Below are 26238 nucleotides of genomic sequence, written 5' to 3'. Positions count from 1 at the left end.
ACTCTCCACAAACATTTAGCTATCCAGTGTGATCTGACATGCCCGTCTTGAACCTCTCATAAAGCAGAGCACAGACCTGTACTCAAACACGAGGGAATAAATGAGCACGGCACTTACACCCTGCAACATTAAGCCTGATCCCTGTCATTCAGAACACTGAGTAGTCTGTTTCTGCCACGGTACATCTGAATAAGCAATGTGATGGAAGCAATGCTTCCCACTTTGTAGAATGTATTGTATCCTGCAGAACTGTATCACTAAATTGCCTCCATGCAGCACTGTGCACCTGGGACAGCTGTATCAATTGGTTTAACAGTTCAGATTGAGAGAAAGATGATTTTCAAACATGCATAACCATGATGAATTATTTTATTTCTGCAATATCATCAAGCATATACTGGGTTCCTAAAACTATACGGCAAAAACATGGCAGGACACAGACATGAGAGAAATACTGAAGGCATCCCTTAGCTATGACACAGCCTCCTGCTTTCTCACCATGTGCCCATGTGTGGGATCTGCCCAGGAGCTGTGATCTGTGAGTTCTGTCACAGAGTGGGCAGAGTGAAGGCTGCACATGAGGTTGAAATGGGACTGTCTCCAGAGATGTCAGAGCTCTGCTTTGGCTGATCATCTGTTTCAAAGATGCTAAATTCTAGCATGTGTTATTTCTTCTGGCTGAGATCCAGGCTCTGCCAATTCCCATCGCAAGTTTCTGACCATGAACGTCTCTCTGAGAGGAGCAGCAGTGAAGCTGCACAGGGGCAGGGCACTGCCCAAGAACATTCCACTGCTCTTGTTTTATGCAGGATGATGACTAAAGCCAGCTCCTTTCAGCGAAAGGGAGACACAGGGACACAGGTTCATACGTTGGGGCACCAGATGGGGAGCAAGATCTCTGGGCATGATGATTTGGGCAAGTTTAAAAATATTCTCTACATGGGAGAGAAATGGCACAGAGGGTAAATACCTGAGATTTTACTCACTCATAATACTCTTCAACAGTAATAAAGCAAAATTATCATGCTGCAATAATGCTATCACAATGGGTAGCAGAGGAATATTTTAATCTTACAGACAATGAAAAATAGTTTAAACCAATGATAAATACCTTTACCACAACAATCAGGAAAACTCTGACTACTAGTATTAAAGGAAAAAAAACCACAAATGTTACTGTCCCAGTTTATTAACTTCAACCGAAAATTAGCAGCCTTTATAGTTTTTAATGTTATCTGAAAATTTAATCTGTAATGTATTAAAAATATCTTGTGTAAACAGAACGCAACATTTTAATTTTTAACTAAATTGTTTACTGGAGCTTATAGAACCCTCAGTAAATTTTTTTTTTACCAGCATACAAAAGGTCTACACTTTGTAAAGCCCTGCAACGAGTGCAGAGCCTTGTTCACCTGAATTCTGAGTTGCTCCTGATACAAAATATGAGCAAATTAAAACACTTAGACGCCCAAATCCTCCTCTCATCTTCAAAGCCATTAGGAAAAGTGCCATAGGCATTGAAGGGACTGAAGCACTTGGGGGAAAAAAGGTCAAAAGACGTGAGGGGGAAAAGTAATATTTAAAAGGCAGAACATTTTAAAGACATGATCAATGTCCCTTTGCATGTGCTACGGAAGTCTAAACCCAAAGTCTGATCCACTTACACACTGTACGGGGACATTTTCACAGAGCTTTAGGAGCCCTCCTCCTAGGGAAGAGAAACAGGTGACTTTTCCCCACTAAAGTAACCCATAAGGACATTTATTTTGGTTCCAGCCCTGTGCTACGTTGCTCAGAGCTGAGCTCAGATACCCCTGAGAAGCAAAGTATTCATACTTATACATGTACACCATGAGTGGAAAATGAAGAGCAGAAAAAAAGTGAAGAGCTTTAGGTTGGAATAATACATGAAAAAATACACTCCAGTCTCAAATGATTGCATAAAAAGCAAGTTTTATGCAAGTTACAACTCTATGGAAAGCTATGTTGGGAAAGAAGATAAAAGAAGATGACTAGTCTTTGCACAATTGAGACAAACTAGGCAAACAGGATTGTCAGTGCACAGAAGACTACACAGGACTGAAGAACACTGAATTAAATCTCAACTATACTGAGTGTCGTCTACCAACTGCTTTCTAAAGCTTCTGCATTTTAACTCATTTGAAATATTACACTTTTGGCATGAAAACCTCTTTGTCTCACCAGTATCTAAGAGTCAAGTGCATTTTTGCCTGACACCAAAGTTAGCTGATAGTTACAGACTATGTAAAATTAAAATAGTTTATGTATTTTCTGAGATTGCTCAAAACTTTTGAAGCATTTTGTCAAAAAACCCTCCTTCCTACCAACTGAGGGGCAGTGCCTGGAAGTACTTCAGTGCCACCAACAATTCTCACCCTCTCTCATGTATTGGTGAGCTGAATTAAGTCCAAGCAGGACAGCAAAACGTATGACAGAGAAGGACAAAGACTACTTTGAAGAAGCACTTTAGAAAAGATAGCTAAATGTATTCACCCAGGACGAAGCAATAAAAGCCTGGAACAACTTAGACCTCTGACTTTAAAACACCAACTTCTGGAGAAATACTATTTCACTGAAAAGTCAAACGTAGCTCAGAGGGGGAAGAAAGAAATGATATTGACATTCATGAATTATCCAATTCTGTAACTTGGAGAATTGCCCATTTTTATACCTTTGGAAATCATCACGTTAAGTATTGTCACAACAGATCCCCACAGCAGTTTTGCTATGCAGTCATATTCAAAAACAATTAAAAGCATTACCTCCAAATTCTTTTCTAGCAGGTGCAGGACTCCTACCGCCTGACAGTATTTAAGAAATGAATGCAGCAATAATGAAAAATATCAATATAGTAGGAGGGAAGAAAAAGAATAAGAAAGTTAAAAATCACAAGGGTCAGTTTGTTCTTAACTAAGCTGCTCAAATGCTTCTGAATATCCCGTTTCTCTTAGTGCTCAATTGTTCACATCGTCAGATGATACAAATGAAGACTACATTAAAAACTTGGACATGATAAAACGCATATAGACTGATGCCAAAATTAAAGGAACACCAATGAATCAATGAATGCACAAGTTCATTCCTATTTTAGTTCAAATTAGATGCTATAAAAAGTGAAAATGTTGAGTAAAATCTGCTGTAAAACTTCACATTTTTAAAACTGAAAATAAGTTTTTATAAACTTATCCAACTAACAATATTTAAATGGTAAATATGCCATTATTTCTCATACTGTTATTGCTTTTAAATGTACCAATTAAACATTTCAGTTAAAAAACAGTGAGCCCCAAGTGTAATATGCAGTTTGGGTTTGCACTTTTCAAGTTCATCACACAGACTTGAAAACAAATACTCCTGAGTACCTGAAAAGGTCCCCAAATTACCTGAGGGTGGAGGTGGCCGTTGTGGAGGAGCAGGACGTGCAGGAGGAGCGACGGGGCGAGGAGGTGGAGGACGCTTTGGCTCCAGGCTCTGGGGAGGCTCCTTCTGCTGGGCACCAGTCTGGAATTCAGCTGAAGGATATGACAGACAACAACACAAAAATTAATCTCTTGGACATTCTAATCCCAGCAAAGCTTTTCTAATAGCAAGTTCTTCTCACAGAGAGGACAGGAAGTCCCCAGCCTTGGAAACAACGATCCAGAAGTTTCTGAGAGAGGGAAAACGAGGAATGAACCAATGATGAAAAGAAGCAGATTTCCTAAAAAAGTTTTTGTCTCGTGTGTTTTAATAAATTTATGCTTTTCATGAAATCCTGAACAATCTTACCAATTGCAGCATCTCAAATTTTGATTCTGACCCCCATCTGTGAACTACGTTCTCTGGAAAAAAGTGCTACAAACAGAATTCTCAAGGCATTTGGGCAGTTAAAATAAACTCAATTAGAAGCTATTCCAAACACCATCATTGTGTTCACAGGTTCACTTCATCATTTAAAAAAAAGGCTGTGTTTAAACAGAAGTTTTCTTATTGTGGTCCCAATTTACAAATGTGCTGATCACAGTTTATATCTTGGAGCTGACAAGAGCAAGGGTTGCAAGGGTCTGTATTCTGGGAGTATGACTGGAGCGAACCAGGATTCTACAGACACTTTGCAACAGAACTTGTGTGTGGCAGTTCCAGAGGCAGTGGAGCCATGCAATACACACCATGTGTGGAAACAGGTGGTCCAGGAGTTTTTCCTGGGGCTCGGCTGGGTCTCACCGGGAGCGTGGGTCCGTCCGACAGCGTTGGGGACTGGCAGGGGCTGGAACGCGGGGAAGAGCTCGGCGAGGTTCCAAGCCCTGTACTTGACGCTGGCTGTAGGTGCTGAGGAAGGATTTCTTCCACTTCAGCACTGTAGTCATCGATGTCTCCTGAAGAACAAGCCCCAGAAAAGAGAAGTACGTAAAAACTGATTCTGGGCGTGGGATTTCATGCAAAAAAAGCCCCAGAGTTCCAAGGAATTAGCTCAGCAACCAAAGTATGATTCTGGCATCCCAAAATTATACATGAAGAATGCATATGTATTCAAACCAGCTGAAAATACTTCAAATGCATAATATATATGATAGATATATAGTAAACGTAATTATAACAGTGTGGCAACTGTGAAATTGATTAATCTAAGAAACAATCAGCTTTACAGGTTATTTCCTTGGTTTGCAATATGGAAAGCTTCACTTGTTCTCCAGAAGGTTGGGCAGGGGATTGCAAGATATCTGCTATTTCTGATAAATTCTGCTTGCAAAAGGTGGAATGGTGTTGAAAAAAAGGCTCAACGTGGATGTGCTTTTGAAGAGTAAGCTGTCAATTAAGAACATATTTAAACGTAGATGAGAGTGAAGCAGATTGTCAAGATACTGTTGGAAATAATGTGATTTCTAATCTGTTTTAGATGGGCATAAACTTGTTAGGTATTTAGATACGCATTAAATTAACCACATTATTTAGGACTGTAAGCATTTCAAAATAAGGAGTGCTTTATCTCAACAAACCTTCCATATCATAGTCTGCAGTAACCTCAGCATCTTCACAAAGTAAAGTGGAGCTTGTTGATGAAGGCAGCCCAATATTAATCTTCTCTAGATTCATTTCATCTTCCAAACTTCTGATCCAATCTGGATTTTTCAAGTTGATGTTTATAATCCTTCCTTGTAGCTGAATTGCCAAAAAAGGTATGCACAAAATAGAAGTTTTTAAGAGGAGGAATATTAAGGCTCAGCATTTTAGATTTAAAATGAAAAAAAAAAAATTCCTGAAAATACCACAAATAAGGTTATCAGAATTCCTGCAACTAAACAAAAATCATTCTGCTTTTCACTTCATTTTGGTAAGTAACTACACTTATGTAATTTAAACTGTTCATTACCACCATTTAATATTTGTTTTTGTAGAAAAACTAACAACTCATCTCCTACAGTTCTCTTTTTCAATTCATCAGGAAGCTTCCGGTTTCTTTACTCTGACAGAAACACTGTTCTTCATAATGAAAAACAGACTTGCTCATAAACAACATGAATAAAGTCATTTTTAGAGGATGGCACAGAGCAGGTCTTCATTCTGCAAACTGAGATTCTACCCTGAGCCCCCTTCCTTTCTGAGCCTGCCAGTGACACCTCAGCAGATCCAAGGATCCATGTGTAAACATCAGGCGTTCCAAGTCTAACAGCCACAGACGAGTAAAAATTTGAACATCAGAAGTTAAATTTTCACAAAGATGAAATCCTGGCCCCATAGAAGTCCATGCGAGCTGAAATTCTGACATTTTTCAGAGTTCGCAGTAGAGAAGTGCTAAGTTTTTAATAACTGCAGGCTATGAATATGTTAAACTGGTTCATTCTAGAAAATAAACTCTGCTTTTTAAATAATAAAAAGCACCCCAAACCCCTCATTTGATGAAGATGCCCCTCAGTAGGAGATCTTGATTTGTCTAACAGTACTCCTCCTAAAAATAAATTGAGTTTGATACTTCTTTTATGTGGCTTTTGAAACTCAACATACTGGTATGAGGCTATTAAAAAAAAAAAAAAAAAAAAAAAAAAAAAGAAAAGATGCAACAGTCTAGTACGGAACAGAACAAACAAAAAATCCAATCCACACAAGAAGACTTAAAAAACCTGGATTTTCTCTTGCTATACGAAGGTTCAGTCATGTTTACATTACCTCAATGCCATTCAAATTCATAACACTCAAAGCAGAGCTTCCTTCCAAAAATGTTACCCACATCTTGTCTTCCACAAACCTGCAAAATTAATTGGAAACAATAATCAGCAAAATACCACAACACTTAATAGTGCAATTGCCAGGTTAGTGAAAATGAAACATCCTCATTTTCAGTTCATTTGAAACTACTAACCTAATTCTAGAATACAAAATTTATATGAAATTCTCAAAAATAAGAGTACCTGGGAGAATCATGTCTGAAAACGGAGACACATACAGGTATGTAAAATGAATTCTAGAGACATTTAAGTTCAAATACAAATGTTAAAAACGAAACAGATCATCCATCTAAGGAAGTAACTGTATTCAGGAAATTGGTGGGAACAATGAAGATGCATTTTGGACTTGCTCCAACAGTTCCAAGTCCAGATAGGACAAGGGGGGGGGAAGGGCTTCCCACTGCCAGAGGGTAAGATGGGATACCAGGAAGAAATTCTTTCCTGTGAGGGTGGGGAGGCCCTGGCACAGGCTGCCCAGAGAAGCTGTGGCTGCCCCATCCCTGGAAGCATCCGAGGCCAGGTCACAGCAACCTGGTCTACTGGAAGGTGTCCCCATGGCAGCAAGTGTGACTGGATGATCCCTTTCAACCCAAAACATTCCATGATTTTCTAAGTAGAGATTAAAAGTAAGAAGTTTTTTTTTAACCTTATAAGTATAACTTCACCATAGCTTGCAAATTTTTGAAGAAGATCATCAATCAAGTTATCATCAAAATAGTTTTCTTCTGCTGAAGAACTTCTGATGGAGACCATCACAGTACCATCAGGTGGTCCTTGCATTGCAATCACCTCCTTATACACTTTTTGTCTCTCTTCTGCTTCAATTTCAAATATGTCGATGTCAATCAGTGCAACCACAGGCCTTGGAAAAAACAGACAAGAAAATCCTGTCAGCAGAGTATCTGAGCAACAAAATACACAGCATGAAGATTAAATCTTAGGAAGTAATGTATAAAATTAAACTGGAACCTGTGATCAGATGTTTTCAGCTCTGCTCTTCCATAGTGCAACAAAGTGCCAGGATTCCATGTATAAGGGACATTACTGTCACTGTGAAAACTTGCATTCAGGAGATCCAGGTCTTCAGCTACAATCAGCAGTGAAAACAAAAGAGGAAAAATACAGCGATTGAAAGGATGTGCTACTTGTAGAAAGTAAAAACATAGGAAGTAAATCCAAATTGAGTGCCTCCTACAGAACCCCCCTCCCCACCCCAAGTTTCTCTTGCACTCCTCAAATGACAGTAATTGGGATCTGATTCATGGCCCTTTGTTCAGCCTCACTGCATTTACTGAAGGTCTGTTAACAAGTGTTCTGTCTCCTAATGAGCCAGGGACAGGAGCTCAGCATCACCGGCACTGTTAACATCACTAAATGGATCCTCTAAGTCACTTAAAGAGCATTTTAAACAACTGAAGGAAACTCTCAAACCTGATCTGTCAAACGGCCATTTTCTTCTCCTCCAAAGGATTCGATCTGTCCACGCTGGTGTGCGACACTTTTCACTGGTGTCATAGTCATCAGAGAACAGATCATATTTGTATGTAGGGGCAAAATTGATTTTCCCTTCCAGAAATCCCCTAAAAATCTGTAAGCAACAGAAGACAGAAAGAGATGGGAAACAGCTTGAAACGAATCAGAATTCTCTATTCTAACACTGAGAACCTGTATAAACACCTCAAAACAAAACAAAAAAACCTGTTATTTGTTAATATGGATTCTTCTCCACATTTTATCTACCTTAAAACATTTGACACTATGACTAAATAGTGACCCAGACAATCACCAATGAACAGAAGTATGCCAGCAGTTACGTCTTTAAGCCCAGGCCCACAAGCAACCTACTGTTCCTTCAATGTCATTACCAACTGGAGGTCACCCAGAACACCCATGCTTTAACATGGCATTTTAATCTGGTGCTTAGATGTTCCTGTGTCAGCAAAAGTTGGGGATTAAAGTTTATATTTTATCTATCTGAACATGTCAAATGTTCTTGCAAATTCACAGACTCACACCCTGGTTTGGGTTGGAAGGGGCCCTAAAGATCATCCAGTTCCAAGCCCTTGCCACGGGGTCACTAGAGCAGGTTGCTCAGGGTGCCACATAACCTGGCCTTGAACACTTCCAGGGAGAAGTTGACACAAGATGCCCCCTCAAATAAGCAGGAGGTTAAAAAAAAAAAAAAAAAGGAAAAAAATGGAGTCTTTAATACATTCAATGTATTCAAAGTGAGCTTCTCACTCATTAAGTGTTTAAACTGGACACAAGATAAAACCCTTCAGCTAACTCAGCCAGCTCCATTCTTGAGTTCAACCTTGTATGAGCAGCTTTCCTTCACTTCAGAGAGCTGTAAAATAGAAATCTAACTTGGATCTTACAGTCGAATCTGCATCAAGTCACAGGCTAACCTGCTTTTCTTGTCAGAAATACAATTTGAAATCCAGTGAATTTAAAAGCCAACGTCAGAAGATCAATGTCAGAATGCTAGAAGTTCCACAACTTCTGAGACAATTAATTTGTTTGCCTTCAGTAATTATTTTCTAGCCTACTTTTACAGAGCAAGTTGCTATGTAAACACCTTCCCTGAGCAGCAGGTATAGGGGTGAACCTGCCACAGCCGTGGAGCTCCCCCAGGGAGCTGCTTCTACCCAGCCAGCAGCTTCTAAATCATGGAATATCAACCCAACAGTGCAATGCTATTCCTGCTCCCCAGGCAGGAGTCCTTTTCATATTCTGGTAGCTTCCATAGATTTCTCCAGCTTTATAACTGCTGGAGGTGTCTCCAAAACCTTTACACCTCTTGTTTTGATCCACTTAACAGACAATCAATGCCATCTGCCCATGTGAACGTACATCTTGCTTTCTCTAGGAAACAGCTGTTACAAAAAAAAAAACAAAAAAACCCAAACTAAAGAGAATAAAAACATCCAGTGTTTTGCCTCCTGTTCTGGTGCACAAGATACCAGCACAAATGGAAGGGAACTCTAAACCAGCAAAAGCACTGCTTGTGATCAAAGTGCTGGCGAGCAGAATGAACCAACAGTAGAGGACTGTCACTCATTTTACCATCTCCAGCCTTCCCACACAGAGCTGCAAAGAGAGACCAAGAAACCCTACAAATCTAAAAGCTGTAGCTTTCTTCAGACTTTGTTACTGTGTTTTCTTTGCAAGTAAGAAGGCTGCCATTTGGACTATTCCCAACAGTAACAGCATTAGACGTATTACAATTGAACTAAAGAGTAACGTTGCCAAACATGACAAATATTCTTTTAAAATAGTTGCATCAGATAAAAAGAAAAATATGGTAATTAGAAAACTCCAGGCTGAGGATAGAGATTTACAGGATCATCATAGAATTACTAAAACCAGTAAGAAAAATGAAGTATTCTCAAGCATGGTGACCTTTGAACATACCTGTCCAGAGTTTTTTTGATTGATAAGCTGGTCTCCTGCTATGAGGGGATCCCAGTTCTGTTGTCGTATTAGGTCCTTCACCTCCTCATTGGGCAAATCTATTCGATAATTGAAGTCCCCACACCAAAAAATATAGTCATGGGAAAAGAGCATCCTTCCCTGTACAACAGCAGCACACACTGGAGTTAAAAACAACCGAGTGACAAATTTACTACTTCCAGGTTCAGAAATTCAGTTTTTAGCTGTGAAGCATGTATAATTCCAGGGTTTAGAGTGAGAACTTTTACGTCCCCCTTTGTTTTGATTTTTTCACTGCCCATAAGTAAAACCAAGCAGATACATTGGCAGCTTGAAATAGCAGCATTTAGGAAACAGCTGGATATGGTACTTGCTAGGAAAACTGAAACACGACAGTGGGGACAAATTTAGGAAATAAAAAAACCCCTGTAAAATAAGATGTAAGACTCCTGCACAGTGCCACAGAAATTAACAAACGACAGTTTGATGACAAAATTTAAAACAGTTTTAAGTCTCAAGGAAGCATTTTGTTGCACTGATAAAATTTTCACCCTGGTGTTTATGAGAACACAGCATAGAATCACTCCTGTGTACTGAAAACAGGGCTGTTTCCCAGCGATTTTTTTCTCATAGGTGATTGTCTCCTGGGCCTACAAAAGTTCTACTGCATGTCAAGGATCTGCAAGGTCTCTTTGCTATGCGAAGTCCTTGATTCCAAATGCAAGTCAACTCATGTTCCATCATCTCCATCATTACACTGGAAAGGTCTATTCTTTCTGCAGTCTTCTATTTTGCTAAATAAACATTGTGGGAACTCAATTATCTCTGAGATCTCTAACCCAAGGAAATCTGATTTCCACAGGAATCTGGGGAAGGGGGAAAATGCAAATGGAGCTTTGGGATGACACTTCTGGAGCTCCAAGCACTTCACTTCTCATTTGTTATGGAATTTGAACACTGTGCTTACCATTGGAAAACCAAGCTTGCGAGATATTTCTACAAAGTCTTCATTTCTCTCCTTGACTTGGGATTGCCCTGCAGCAAAATGACTACACACAAAGCAAAGGCTGGAGGTATGGAACAGCATCCGAATGGCCACTGCACCTTTGTTCCCAGTGGCTCCTCCCATGCCAGTCTTGACAGTATCAACAGCAACATCCCTGAAATAGTGAAACAACTATTAAACATTCCAGTAACCTGGCATAGACTGCTCCGAGTGTGACACTGGGCTGGGAGGGACACATTGTTCTTCCAGCCACAGGGCTAGTTTTAACGAGTTCCAACAGCCACTGAGCAGTAACAGGATAAAACCTCAGCTTTTCAAGCTCCCTGGGCAACCAAGGAGGCATTTAAAAACTAAGATAAAAGAACTTAAACAACTGCTTCACCAGAAGGTGGAACAGCTCTTTCAGAGCCCCACATGGCTCTGAGGACATTTGGGTGTTATCCTGCAACAGAAAGCAAGCTGACGGTGCCCCAAGCTGGAGCCAGCTGTGCTCACTGACCTGATAAAGGGAGCATGCTGGGGCCTGATGAACACGAAGAGGCAGACGCCCACCAGCTGCTCTGAAGCCAGCAGCACGTACTTGTAATCTCTGGAGATGGTCTTCTGTAGCTCAGCAGCCCAGAGCTTCTGATTGGTGGTGCTGGCAGTGAGATTAAAAACACCAGGTTCGAAATAAACAAAACTGAGCAGGTTTCTAGCTGGTGATTGAGCTGACTAAACTACATTCAAGAACCTCAAGTAAACCTTGAGGAAGTAAACCAAAGCCAAGTTGCAAATGGTGCTCAAATCCCTCCCCAGCAGACACACAGGTTCTAGACTGTCATGACATAATTGTTTCACATTCAGCCTCTACAAATGCTGCCTCACTTTTCCCAACACCACAGACAACTTTAGGAGCCATGGCTATCTTTCCTGTATTTATGAGCCTAGACTAGAGGAGCAAAACCTAAGAATTGTTTTAGGGAGTTACTTCCTAGCCTAGAGCTCAATCGATAAAACAGGTGTCCACAGTCTCAGATCAAGAAGAAACATCCTTAGAGACCTAACAGACTATGGTTTTCAGAGCCAGCACTGGACAGAAATGAAAAATATCAGGCCTGGAAACAGCATTAACTACACGTATGGTGAAAACAGGGGATGACAGGCTAACACTTGGTACCCAAAAGACAAAAATCCACACAAAGGCTACAGCATTATAGGCTTCAGGTGCTCTTCCCAATGAGTTAAACCTTCCCTAACACCAGGAAATAATGCAAAACAGGCAGAGAAAACAATGGACAAAGGGAATATGGTGCTAGGACTACACACACATTTATCATTGGTATCACCCACCACTGAGAAAAATGTATTTCCATGACCCAGTCTGCTAGGAGTGAAAAATCCCAACTCCACAATAACATATCCATGCAATATATGGAATGGCAGTGAAAACTAACAGTGTGGAAGGAAGCCTTCCTTTAAACAGATCACAATCTGATACAGAACAGCATACCAACAACACGTGCTTTTGAGAAGATTTTCACGGGATTTGTTGTTCCCAGCAATACAAAACACAGGAACTGCAGAACACTGCGAGCACTGGAGAAACCAAAATTTCAAATAACACGTGACTTAAAAAAGGTGATTATCAGCCAAACTAGTACTGTGTGGATTGGATCACCCACCTGGCATTCACAATGTTTCCTGCATTTAACTCCACCATTTCTTCAAATCCAATGGCAAATATGTCCACAGGTTTGCTTTTGCGATCTCGAGGTAAATATGGAAAGAGTTAATTCTTGTTTCTAATTAACTTAAGAATGAAGACCTCACATACATATTCATTTTAAGAAAGAAATTCCTTATTTGGAAAAAAATTCCTCCCTGTGAGGGTGGGGAGGCCCTAGGCTGCCCAGAAAACCTGTGTCTGTCCCATCCCTGGAAGTGTCCAAGACCAGGTTGGACGGGGCTCAGAACAACTTGGGCTAGTGGAAGGTGTCCTTGCCCGTGGCAGGGGTTGAGACTGGATCGTTAAGGTCCCTTCCTACACAATTCTACAATTCTGTGATATCTGTTTCAATGTTTGTGATCTACTTAGAAAAATCACAGTTTTCAGGAAAAACTCATGACAGAACACAAATCCTACCTTGGAATTCATGGATCCCAGCCAATTTTGGTGCATCCAGAAGCCAGTCAGTGAGGGTTTGATTTCTGAAGGCAATACTTCGAAACTGCTTCCCCCCATTGACGTTCCATGTCCCAACACAGACTCGGATTTTTTTTGGTTTTGCATACTTGTAGAAGTTCTCACACATGCTCTTCAGTACTTTTACAGATGCTGCAAAAACATTTGAAAAGACATTATTTTCATAGTGAATGATTCTTCAGAAAACTCGGCAGTGAGATCTTTCCAAAGTGCACAAAGTTAAACTGTGAAAGCACATGGAATGCAGCTTTCCCAGGGGAAAATACCCTTAGAGACACATTACTTGTGTGGGTAAGACACTGACTGAAAACCAGCAGTGATTTGTTCAAAATTATATAGAGAAAAATAATACACGAAGGAAACAATTTCCACGTTTTATAAATATCTGTTGTTCTTTCACCTCATCTGTGACTCTCTAAGGAAACCATAATTTTTCATACATACCAACAAGGGTATCTACCTCATTTTCATAGATTAAATTTATGAAATCCAATCTCTGTTACAGAGCCAACTTGCAGATATATTCGTTTTTGGAAGTGTAAAAGTGGCTGATACACTACAAGTAACAAAATAGAGAAGGTACATTATTTCATCATATCACAGTATGCCTATTTAAACCACAAATCTCAATTATTTTTAGGTCAGCTGAATTCCTAAAGAGCTGCTTTAGTGAGGACAGTAGGCTGGGATTCAAAATAATTAAACTCACTTCTCTGTCCCATCAGCCTTTACCTGTGCCTTGTTTTTATCTGCCAGATGGAGAGAGAGGAACAACCCATCTGTACAGGACATTGTGAGAAACACAGAAAGAAAAAAGCTGGTTCAACGGTCAGGTACTTTACCTAAGCAATATTAATTTACCTATTTTGAATGTTCTCATGGTTATCAGACTCCAAAAGAACAACATAAACAATATTAGATGGAATTCTTCCCTTCACTTGTCGCTGCCTAGAAAAATACGCAGTTGCTGGAAACAGTATTTTCATTTAAATCCCCAAAATAAGATCATTAGTGAGCTGCTGTTGTCTTTTCAGTTATTCTTTCTAAGTTTATCATCTTGGCTACCTGGTTAAAACAAAAATCAGGTATTCTCTCTCCCTACTGGGTTTGACAAAAACTGGAAGCAAGAGAGGAAAATATATTGTGTTTGTTGGCTGTGAACTCTTTCCCTGCTGAACAAATCACACACCCATAAACGGGCCAATCACACAGAAAAGACAGTGAACTGGTTGGCGTCTCCTTGGGGTGCTCCAAGCAGATCATACTTGGGATCATGCTTTCCTCATGAAAATACAGGGCAATGCAGTCTAGAAGACAGTAAGGAGCCAACAGGATACTTGAGCCCTCCAGGCAAGAGCCAAATACCACATCTGCTTCTGACCCACACCCCAGGTGACTCCAGCCAGGAACTCGAGCACATGCCCAAAAGGCCACAGAGTGTCAAGGACAGGAGCTACCTCAGCACCCGGCCACTGAAGGGAAAACAATCCCAGAAGTGCTGTCACCACAACACATCCAAGAACCCAAATCATCCGAAGGGCTGGCTGAACCCCAGGAACCCAAACTGGTGTCGTAGGCAGCTGTGCAGGCCTGCAGAGATGAGCCTTTGCAGCACTCTAAGCAAGTTGAATAGCAGAGTTTGGTGGTTTCTCATCTCTGGTTCCTTCTTTCTCTTTTGAAAATTTAGTAGATTTCAGCTTCCTTTTAGTCACTCCAAATCATTCAGTTGCTATACAGAAGCTTTTAAGAAAAGCTGCAAAACTCAATTATTGCCTATTTGACTCCTGATGTTGTTATGAGAACCTAATGTGAAAAGCCTTACCGGGTTAGACTCTAACTTTAGAACTGAACAGACAACAAGCTTATTGCAAACAAAAAATTGGTATCTTTAAACTAGCAGTCTTCCTAAATTGTAGAATGACTCCTTTTATAAATTAGAGTAATTAAAAATAAAAATTTCTACTGCTTTCCAAAATATTGAGTGAACCAAGTGCTTTTCAGGGCTCCTGAGACCATGATTTTTCTACATATTTCTAGTTATTTATCTCTTCAGCTAAATTGTGCCTCACTCTCCAACATCAGAAATCCAATCAGTTACATCTTCTGTTATTTTGCAGCAAAAATACTTCGGCTGCTGCTCTTACTAGGCAAGCAGAAATTTGGAAATCAGTTCTACAAAGGAATCGTTAATTTAAAATTCTCTTTGGGATATTCCATGCAACTGAACTTGATGGAACTGTTTTACTGCTACATCCAAATTCCTGTAGGAATATTTCAATATATGCAATTTGTACCCAGGTGAAACCCTGAAATGCTAAAAACCAGTTGATTTATAACTCCTACAAAAATAGGTATTCTAATAAATAATAAAAATATAAGAATAACAATAATAATTTATAAATGAATAAAAATAGTTGACTCCTCTTTCGGAGTTGGAAGGTAATACTATCAGTGAGAGTGTGACCGGCCATTCCAATAAACACTTGGTTACACTGACTAAATGCCAGTGAATCACTCAATTTCAGACATACATTACTTGTGACTCAGATTTCATTCTTTAGATACTCCCTAAGAGTTAAGTAGGTAGAGTAAAACACATATAGGAAAAGCAAAATTGGCACATGTAAAGGCCATTTAAATTTGCTCAGCATGCAATAAAATGTGAATAGAAGAGATTAGAAATACTTTATTTTAAATAATGTGTTCTGGGAACAAGAACACGAGGTGCTGCACAGCTGACTAGTTTCCTGCACAAATACATGCATGTGGAGCCTTCTAGCAGCAATTAAGATGAAATAACGAATTGTACTGAAGAATTTGACCTCTTATCCTAAACAAAGCAAAAAATACAGAAGCTTCCAAATAAAAAGGCAAATTCCTTTACAGCCAGAGCATTTGCAAAAATAAACCCCTGCAAATTGGTTACCTCATTTCCTAACTTGCACCCAAGTTCAACTGCAACATTTTTCAGCTCCTCGATTCTCACTTTTCTTGGATTAAAGGATGTTAGGACACAGGAATGTCAGACCCAAACACCACCAGGAAAATGTGAGCCCACAGCCAAATATTACACAGACACAAGAAAAGCCAGAGGACAACGACCGCTGGTCAGGTATTTACAGCTTATTTTACTGTACTATACTATACCTGATTGTAATGATTGCTCTGAAACTACGGATGCAGTAAGAGGAAAACAAGAAAAAATTAGTCAAATAAGTCATTGCTTTTCAGGATTTTCCAGCAATGTGTGAGAAAACATGCTGTTAATATACAGTTTATTACACGTAACCATTTGCATCGGTTAAAGCACACGTTTTATGCTGCAAAATCTACAAAGTTTCACAACAGGATTAGCAAATTCTCTTTTCCTTCTTTATTAATAAGGGATTCACACATGTTGAAGTACCCCACTAGTTAACTTGCCACCTAGCAGAGAATGCAGAGACATCTCAGGGAAGAGGGATTAATGCTCCTCAGCTGTCAGGAGCTGCGAACGTGGAAAGGGCAGCTTACATTCGCAGGAAAAGTGAGAAGAAATGAAAACAAGTTTTAACTAATTTTGAGGTAAGGTCAATTTAGCAGGTTTCAGATATAAGAAAAGTTACAATAACATGAAACCTTGTGCTAAACAAATGGGACAAAACCACTCGGATTCCACATCGGATGAAGGTGTGGACCCTCGAGATGAAGACTACAACTTGGCAGTGATTTTCTTCTAGAGACAGAGATTTTCGCTGATGCTTTGACATACTCTTCCTCATTCTAGGTTGAGATGGGTCGGGGGGGAAGGAAAAAAAAAATGAAAAGGAAAATTTAACAAATGTTATTAATCCCTAAAAATTGCAGTAACCCAGAACATTATTACTCGGGATCTTGGAAACAAGACTCAAATTTAAGTTCCTTCTTTGGCCAAATACGAGCTCCTGTATTTTTTATGTCCCAGGAGAGGACTGAACCCAGCCCTACAACTGAGCCACTGTTTTCTTGTCCACCAGACCTGCAGAAGATGGGATTGACTGCAGTCCGGGGGACCACAGAGGCTACATCTCTTTGGGGATGCAGGATTCTGGTTCAGTACCCTGTTCTCATGAGGGGAACCACCTTCCTGGTACCAAACCCTCAAGACTCATGTGGCTGCTCTGCACAAGCAGAGTTTCTTATCAAAATATCTCTGGTTTTGATGCAGAACTTCACCCACAAATCATACACAGGTAAAGAAATTTCTGCAGCACATTAGTTTGCCACTATTAGTAAAGCAGAAGTAACTTTCGTCTTTTAGTAAGCCAAAAGAACATAAAATAGCATTTATACTTTCCAACAGTGCTTTGAAAACAAACTCTATACAGCTTTTTTACACCAAATAGTTATCAGAGATTAAAATCCTGAAAGACACATACCGCGTAAACTGCTGGTGGTTAAGAGAGCCCGTGCTTTATCTGCTAAATCACTATTTAGGGTATTTCCCAATAACAAAACATCAATGGCCTCCTGCTTGGAGCTATCAAAAAAGTTATTTTGGATCGTTCTGGTCACAGAACGAGCACCATCCTTCAGCTTTCCAGCCTGTTAGAGAGGAACACGTATAAAATATTTTATGTCGGACACTGCTCATAATACATTGGCAATATTCAGTAGCACATATGTAAACTGTGTTAATGATTTTAAGGGCTAAGGCAATTTTCTTCTTTAAGTGTTAAATCAAATTGTCTGAGCCTACTGTGCTACATGTGCTTTCCCCCCACCCCCAAATGGTAAACACAGTAATACCTACAAGGCGTATCTAACAAGCAGATTTAAATTAAACTAAATAAAATGCTGCAGGGAGGGGAATTTTTTTTTTTTCCTAAACCCATGGTCTTGAAAAATTAATTTGATACAGTGCCATGTTTAGACCACGACAGGGATTTTGGGCTTTTCCCCAAACAGTGAGAGATGAGCAAGTGCTCGAGTCCAAATACCATGATACATGAAGGCATATGTTTATGCACATAGGAATTCAGAAGTCACATTCTGGAATAACCATGTTAAAAAAACCAGAGAGAGCTTCAACTTAAGACCCCTTAACTTGTTGAAAGAACATGCAAAGTCTCATGCAGTATCCCAGAAGGAACACAGACACTAATCCATGGCTACAGACACACCCGGACACCGTCTCCGCACACTCTGGCCTGACTAATTCGCATGGCAGAGGAACAGTGTCCACAGCTGGGCTAAACAAGAGTCTCCAGAAAAATGTGCTGCTGCTGCAGATGTACCCGAAGGTCACACAGACCTAAAGGATAATGTAACTAACATGTAATGCAGTCTCATACTCAATTCCAAACCTCACAGTGTTGACGTGGGCACACAAAACCACCATTCTGATTACACATGCTGTTGCATGTACTTTGCCTGTGAGGTGTCTGTAAACACACACTACTGCAGGTACATGAAATACAGACTGTGATCCATCAGGGATGCTGCATGGGATTGTGTCATTATAAAAAAATACTCCCAAGTTTACAGCTTGCATTGTCCATGAAAGCCTATTAAATGCATGTGAAAAGAAGGTAAAAGCTTAATAAAACTACCCTAGGATTTAGTTCTATGAATTGCGCTAGACAAGACAGAAGCTACTCTTTTGGCAAGGCTAAGTGGAAGTAAATTGACACCATGACTTTTGGCAGACAATGGGGATGAGGTGCAGAGAGCACTCTACTGCAACAGGATTTTGATAGGATATGCTCCCTTCCTGGCAGACAATGTACAACTGATGATCCAAAACCACACTCACCATTCACATATCAGGCAATTAATTGAAAGGAACCCAGAGAAAGCAAAAAAAAGAGCAAGTAAGGAGTTAGATGTAACGAGCACTGTAATACTTTAAAAAGAACTGGTTTTCAGTATAGAAATGTATATTAACACATTTAGGGTTAAAATAATTTTCTCCTATGTGAAATTTCTGCAATTTTACTTCTAAGTACCCTTGGGCTTTGAAGAATCAAACTGACAAGTAAGAAATGGAACAATTTCAAGCATCAAACTTTTCATCTGAGAAACGAGAATGCAACTTAAAAACTGCATTTTAAAGTATATACTGAGAGTACTCAAAAACATACTGCATCATGTGCATTGAAACAAGAGCGAGTATTGCATGGCTTTGCAAGCATTAAAGATCCTCTCTGAATAGACAGGATTTGTGTCAGAGATGCTGGGTATGATTTATGAGATGTGATACTAATTAGAGCTGTCCCGGGGCAGGGATCCAGCATCATTCTAAAGACAGCAGAGTAAATGTACCGTCGTGGTTTAACAGTCTGGAACCAGGACATCTACTCTATGTTTTAAACATTAAAAATGGAAATGTAAATACATTAAATGCATTTTTTAAAGTAAAAAAAAAAAAAAAACAAATAGCCAAATGAACTAGATGAAATAGAAAACTATTAATTTAGGAAAAGGAATTAAGAAGGTTGAATGGCAAAGTCAAGACAAGGGGAGACACTCCATAAAATACTTACTGCTGTTTTCCTGGCAGTCTGGGTGACATTTTTGTGAGAAAATAAAACTAAACATCTTGAACCAAATTCCACTCTATAGTAAAATACAAGCAATTCCCAAATGAAGAAGTCTTGTATGCATCAGTCAAGGGGCAGAATAAGCAACAAGTTTATCTGAGTTCTTTTCTTCTTATGTGTTTTGCTGTGATACCTCCTACATGAGCAGAGAAGGACCCTGGCACAGTGTGAATGAACAAATGATGGAAAATCCAAAACAGTTGGCTATGGGTACATCGGCTATAACATGGAATGAAAAGCAGCACATTCTTCAGCAGAAAGAACAATGTGAAAAGATGTTTTTGAAGGAACTAAAGGCAAAAATTGCTACAGTTCAACATTTATTTGTCTTGACAGGTATCACTTGGCAAGGGACAGGATGAAGGAAACAAAAAAGCAACATTTTGAGGAAAAAAACCCAAAAGACAGCATTAGAACATGGGAACAACCCAGGCATCAACCAAGACAAAACAAGCTGAAGACAAACATTACACTGTCATGGAACACAGAACTGTTGTCACAGCGTTAGAAAGCAGGGTAGAAATGAAATTTGTGGTGTTTTCAGTAACTGCAGAACTAAAAAGAAAAAGCTGGACAAACATTCAAACGAAACCCATCAGCTACAACTTGTTTAGCATTAACACTATTAAACACTAAAACCACAAATAACATCATATCAAACACACTTGAAAAGGAGATACAGTGAATGAAATAACAGCAGAGGCACAGAGAGAAACGTGAAAAGAATCAAAAGAAACTAAAGCCAATTTGACTATACACTTTTCCGAACTATGTTCTAAAGAAATTGAAGATTTGAGCCTTATCCTTTACACAGAATGGTGTTATCTGCGAGGCAGGAGCGCGCCTAGGAAGGGATGTACAGGAACGTGACCTGCTTATCAACAGAACCAACCATTTGAAGTTAATTTTTTCGGTTGGTTGCCTTTTGTTTGGGATTGTTTTAGGATTACAAAGAACACATTTTTTAAAGAGAGAATCTTGCCATTGCTATATTAATGGCAGAATTTATTAAAACCCATAGTGAACACTGCTAAAACATTTGAAAAGATGTAGTTTACCTTGGCCTTTCCTTCAAGGGCTCCGGTTCCAGCATAAATTTTACTGACAGAATCACCATTCACAGACCACATGGATCGGAAAACTTCCTGAAAGCGAGTAACTAACTGAGGCTTCTCAGCTAATCCTAATACCTCCAGCTGTTTTGTTAGCATCTGCAACAGGTGAAGACAACATTAGCAAAAAAAAAAAAACTTTAAATATATTTGTTAAAAGGCACATCCTATTTTTCAGCATATATGCATAAAACTCCACAAATCTGGGGTTTATATGCATCATTCCAAGCAAACTGTCACCATATCACACTTGAAAGGCTGCATCATACATGTAATTAGCACCAACACTTCATTTTCTTTTGAAGATAGGTAGTAAAAAAGGAAAATAATTATCTAGCAGATTTGTACATATTTTCATCTTAAAGTTCACCAAACTAAACACAGAAGCTATTTTCAAGAGCTTTCAAAAATCTTTAAAACCTTAGGGTGTCTGACAGCAAGAAGGAGGAGCCTAAAATAACAGACACACAAAAGGAAAATTCTGAAGGTTGGACAGGAATCAACGAAAGATACAAAAGGAAACTTGCAAGACAAAATTAGGAAGAAATAAGCAAGAAGTTTTAGAAATTGGGTGCTTGCTCTTATTTCAGGGGGTCATCCAGAGTTCAGTACTGTTATTTTAAGTATCTAACTGTACTAAATAAAGTAAGAATTCATATATCTCATTTAATAGAATTTTAAAATTAAGTAAGTAGTTCTTCAGGATTAACCATTTCCCTTCTTATTAATTAGTTCTATGCTTTTAGCTTTCATACTTCAGCTGAAATCATAATTTAATTCTCATTGCTGAAAAATCTGACACAATGGGTTTAAAAAACCATTATCTTTATCCAGTTCTTAGAAGGGTAAGAAAGGAAAAAACAGACCTTCAAAGCTAAGTTTGACATGTAAGTACTCTACACATCAAGAGTGTAGAAAGATTTATTCTTATGCCATAGAAAACTCGCGTTAATGCAGCAGCCAAGCACTACATATTCCAGAATCAGATATGTCTGTTCTACAACCAATGCCTTGTACAATTCTCGCAGAAATTCCTCTTAAGAAGAGCGTTTTAAATAACTAAAATTCAGAAAAGAAAAAAATCATGACTTTCCTAGGTTTGACCTTACAGCACCCATACTTTTTCACTTTCAAACATGCTGAAGGTCTTCTCTCAGAAGTCAGAGCATCTCACACTACAAATCCACCCACGAAAAGTTCATTCACCTTTCCTAGGGAAGGTGACACTACTTTTACAGCCTAAGTACCCCAGAAGCAGCAGCTGGATGTGAGTTTCCTACCTCCAAGCCAAAGAAGGCCTGCACACTGTTTGTTCTATCCAGACAGTCCAAGCAGTTGGTCCTGACGGTGCCGCTCTGGGATCTGTGCCAAGGACAACGGGAGAGGGAAAACAAGTGAAACAACTCATCTAACACACATCTCCTCAACAGAGGCAGGGACAGGGAGATCTGAACCAGAGCAGTAAATCAGGGCATTGTCAGTGCGACATTCCTGCCCCACAAGGATATTTATAAACGTGTCAGCAACAGAGGGTGATCTTCAAGTGCTCACTGAACACAGCTCAGGCATTTTCTGCAAATAACATTAGTCTTTCTGCTTCAGTTTCTCCCAATCCTCCTTGCTTGGTTAGTTAAAGTGTTACACAGGATTAAGTTTTCTTTTCAAACAATTCAACTAACGCACTTCCAAAGAACCTCAGAGAGAAGTAACTCTTAAGTTACAACAAAAATGGAAAAAAAATTACTGAGACAGTTCTCGAATTTGTTTAACTAAAAGTAACAAGAATTTGTGATATAACTAAAGCCAATTCCAACTCCTCATTACTTGCTCATAAAAATTAAAAACAAGCCTCTCTCCTTGAGCTCAAGTGATGTTTGAGGCCCATAGGCACTCAGAACTGCTCCACTTCCTTTGGGAGAAGCCCAGTTAACTCCTGCTAGAAACCTCTCAAAAGGATCATGTTAATCAGCATCCATGTACTGCTTGCTCAGCTAGGAGTACAAAATTCCAGTGACTCTCCCAAGGACACACACTTACCCCTTACTTTTGTCATTCCCACTGCCCACTTCGTGTGCCAAGGTCAGTATGGTTTCAGCACCTTTACCTGGAGAACTAACCACAAGCTGCAGCAAGTTCTGAAGAACTTTCTTCAAGACTTTTTTTTTCCTTTGGCATTACTATCTCTGCATTTGATTTGAAATACAAAGCAAAAAGCCTGACATTTCCCAAAGGAGACGGTCCATGAACTCACAAGCATTTTTACTGTACCTTTCACTAACACAAATCTTTGAGCTGTCACAAGCCACAATTTTTTGTTTTGCTTTCAGCCTGTTGCATTTTGATTTACGATGGCATTATTTGAATCACCCAATAAAAAAACACATGCCACTTTTAAAGCTGTTTGGAGCTCATCCCCTCATCATTCAGCAACTCTTTCTCAGGGAGAACCTCACGCAGCACTTCGCTCCACACGAGTTAAAAGGAGGAAGGGTGTGGAAGGGAGAAGAGAAGGAATGTTGCCTATTTCTTGCCCTGCTTCTCTTTTCCTGTCGAGATAAGCACAGCCTTTGCTCCAGGAATCAGGAACAAGTACAGAGCAGAGCAGGAAACATGCATCTCAATCCTGCCTTGAGAGAAAGCAATCTCTCAAGCGGGGGATTCAGGTGCAGTCAAAAACACTGCCCTGAACACGAACATTCACAACACACAGAAAATGGTATGTTCCATCACTGAGGGAAATACTCAGCATATTATACAGGAAGATAGAAAAATAGTCATTAATCCCATGTGGCTGCCCACCAGAAAAAGGACAATCGACCATTTTCACAAAATTGTGAGGTCAAAGGCCTGAAATGAATTCCTGCCCCTTGAATGTCTCACAGAGATCTTCCTTGAAAATTTTTAGAGCATACACAGAATGAAACAAGATCTTACCAGAGTAAAATAAGTGACTCATATTTCAGCTGTTAAGCATCATCCAGGATACACTAAAACCACAATAACAGAAGCAACATTCTTTCTCTTATCTTCTTGCTGAGGGGTGAAACACATCCCAGCACCACAGTTTAATCTGAGGAAACGTACGGAAGTTATACACACAAACCTTTTCACTTCCTTTCCATCAAAATAAAAAAATCCACACTCTAAGAATTTCTGGACTTGAGGTTTAAGCACACTGTGTAGTTTTTCTGCCTTTCCACCTTTAACCATCTGATGATAGTCAAAGTTCACCATTTTGATATCAGCTGAATGTTCAGATGCTTTCAAATGGCTCTGGCATTGTAAACAGAAAAAAAAAGTATAAATATACCAGTACCTCAACATACAGAAGTAGGAGCTAAACAAGAGACTACAAATATTTCTAAAGTTGTTTTATTTGCTTTCTATTAGGTAAAATGAAACCATTTTTACCACCATTGAAACAAATCACTCAGAACTGATTAACATTCCATGTGTATTTTTGTTTCCCTTGTCACAAAGTCAGGTTTTCCCCTTACTACCCCAGGGGTCACCAAGGCAGCCCACAGCCTCTTCTGCTGTCAAATGCTTTCACCTGCACAAGGTCGTTTCAGTGAAACCCCTTTTTGCCAACAGTCACTGACATGCCTGTCAGCAATGGGGGTTAAGTAAACACTTTAACAACTACTACTGATAAAAAACCCACCCAAATTATTTAGGTTGCTGTGGAGAGTGGCTTGAGCAAAACTTTGCCTAATATTTCCTGAAAAACTCTTAAGTGCTCAGACAGTGTTGGCAAAGCCCTGGGTATCGATGCACATCTGGGAACCCTCCTGTATCCTACCAGGAGGGCTGGATACAGGAAATATCCCAGTGAATGCCCCCAGCTATTCAATCACTACAACACAGAGGGAAAAGGGAGAAGGAAAATAACAGATGGCTACTGCCATGTTCTCTGGCTTCAGACAGAGCTCCTCAAATGGCTGGTATTTATGAACTGCAAGGTTCAGGCAGAGAAAGCATAACAAGAGTGTTCCGACATTGTCTTTTAAACTAACCAGTGGGATTTAATGAAAGCAGCCACTTATAGTTAACATCTTCTGAACAAACATTTCCTGCTAATCACAAAGCAGCTTTAAGGTGATAGATTGTGTTTTTAAAAGAATATTAAGGGATTTACCCATTTATTCCAAAAGAAATATCCTTAAAAGAAATATCACAGCATTAAGTATCATAAAGTATCGTGTATTTATTCATCGATTTTATAGGGTAAAGAAGACTTATGTTCTCAGTAAGACACTAGTGAGGATGAAATATGAAAATAACTTAAAATCCCTCAACACTGTCTATGTTGCTGTTAATAGTTTTTCAGTACAGTAACCAATCTGAACGGAATCAAAGAGGAATCATGTGGAGAGCTTTTAACAATTCATTTCACATCATGTATCTTAAGCAGTGCTGTTAGGATAAATCCAATCTTAGCTCCCAGAGCACAGCATACCTGGGATTTGGTTTCCAAATGCTATGTAAAAGCTTCCTTGCAAACAAGCAAATTCCAAGGATATGCACAGCGAAAGAACTGTCACACTCACCTGGAAAGCTTTGCTGAGCATGTGCTCCCCTTCTTTTGCCCCAAGTAAATTTACAATAATTTGCTTGCCATATAAATTTTTAAGGGTTTGGAAATGCCTGTTAACAGAAGAAAAATTCCACAGTCATCTTCTGGCACGCAGAAAATGAACAGCAACACCTGCAACACTGAGTGAGATGTTGCAAAGTATTCAATATCAATTTTATTCACACTTTCCAACAAAGCATTCAAAGGCATAAGCAATCCCCAGGCAGTTCCCAGCTTTGCTGAATCCCACTTTTGTACAGACAAAGCCACCCATTTGGAATAACATATCCCATCTCTGTGATGCAGCAGAACTCATCAGAGGTTTGCAGTGCATTAACAAAAGCTTTAGACATTTTTCACCTGTCAAAAGCTGGTGCATTCGCCTCGAAACCCCTTGACATCCTGACACGATGGGATCCCACCTACGACACCGAGATTACATTAAATTGTAATTTTGAGTAAAAGGCATGTAAACGTTTCAGCAGTTCTACTGCAAAATACTGGTATGTCTAAAGAACCTAGAGTCCCCGTAAGGCACAAACTTTTTTTTAACTCTTCCTGTAAAAAATGAGTCATGGTAGTAGCTGCTGAACCAGTCCCTCTTTCAAGAAAATTGTGATGAAAATCTACTAGAGTAGGTCTTGATCCTTATTGACTTCTTGAAAAGACTTCTTCTCAAGAACAACTCAGAAGAAAACAGTCTCTTTGGACGCCCTTAGATAACCCATTTAAAAGAGGAAAAAGTCAGAACTTCAAAGAGAAGACATGGAAAAAAGAATGGACATTCTTTTTGCAAAGCAACTTTTGGATTTGAGAAGAGCAGGCTTGGTGAGTCACAATAGCACCAACGTGCTCCCAAAGGATCACCTCACCCTCACAGGCAACTGTGAAGAAGAGCCCAAAGGCTAGTAGATGATGTTTAAAAGGACACGAATAAGAATTATCTGTATAATTATATCTATCTCCTGCTTACCTGCAGCCCTGGCTGTTCCCAGAATAATGGAACAGATCCTCGAATCTGTATGAAAGATGACACAGAGTCATCTAAATATATCACCTGTTAAGGGAAGTAAAGCATAGTATTAGTAATTATCACAGTGTAAGATTTTAGACCTCTTAGCCTTAACTAAACGTGGAGCAAAT

The 26238-nt window shown here is 39.5% G+C and overlaps 1 protein-coding gene across 20 annotated transcripts in view; it reads right to left on the bottom strand.

Annotated features, from left to right (window-relative positions):
- SYNJ1 (synaptojanin 1) overlaps positions 1–26238 on the bottom strand; it is a 50046-nt gene that overhangs the window by 11276 nt on the left and 12532 nt on the right. For 7 of the 20 annotated variants that reach the window (XM_048293173.1, XM_048293260.1, XM_048293254.1 and 4 more), the window contains exons 6-26: positions 26069–26152; positions 25456–25517; positions 25070–25166; positions 23623–23792; positions 21800–21881; positions 20466–20618; positions 17245–17410; positions 15995–16018; positions 12788–12979; positions 12327–12411; positions 11162–11302; positions 10624–10816; positions 9639–9797; positions 7656–7812; positions 7194–7311; positions 6871–7086; positions 6166–6244; positions 4998–5160; positions 4170–4376; positions 3405–3533; positions 2784–2822 (exon numbers count right to left, since the gene is read on the bottom strand). In XM_048293173.1, coding sequence (XP_048149130.1) covers positions 2784–2822; positions 3405–3533; positions 4170–4376; positions 4998–5160; positions 6166–6244; positions 6871–7086; positions 7194–7311; positions 7656–7812; positions 9639–9797; positions 10624–10816; positions 11162–11302; positions 12327–12411; positions 12788–12979; positions 15995–16018; positions 17245–17410; positions 20466–20618; positions 21800–21881; positions 23623–23792; positions 25070–25166; positions 25456–25517; positions 26069–26152 — 2716 coding nt within the window. Of the gene's footprint in view, positions 1–2783; positions 2823–3404; positions 3534–4169; positions 4377–4997; positions 5161–6165; positions 6245–6870; positions 7087–7193; positions 7312–7655; positions 7813–9638; positions 9798–10623; positions 10817–11161; positions 11303–12326; positions 12412–12787; positions 12980–15994; positions 16019–17244; positions 17411–18620; positions 20438–20465; positions 20619–21799; positions 21882–23453; positions 23478–23622; positions 23793–25069; positions 25167–25455; positions 25518–26068; positions 26153–26238 lie in introns of those variants that run through there. The other 13 variants (XM_048293281.1, XM_048293286.1, XM_048293190.1 and 10 more) reach the window with 6 other exon arrangements.

This window comes from Corvus hawaiiensis, chromosome 2, assembly GCF_020740725.1.
Source record: "Corvus hawaiiensis isolate bCorHaw1 chromosome 2, bCorHaw1.pri.cur, whole genome shotgun sequence".
In the NCBI taxonomy this organism is placed as follows: Eukaryota; Metazoa; Chordata; class Aves; order Passeriformes; family Corvidae; genus Corvus; species Corvus hawaiiensis.
This window is presented reverse-complemented; position numbering and strand designations above follow the sequence as displayed.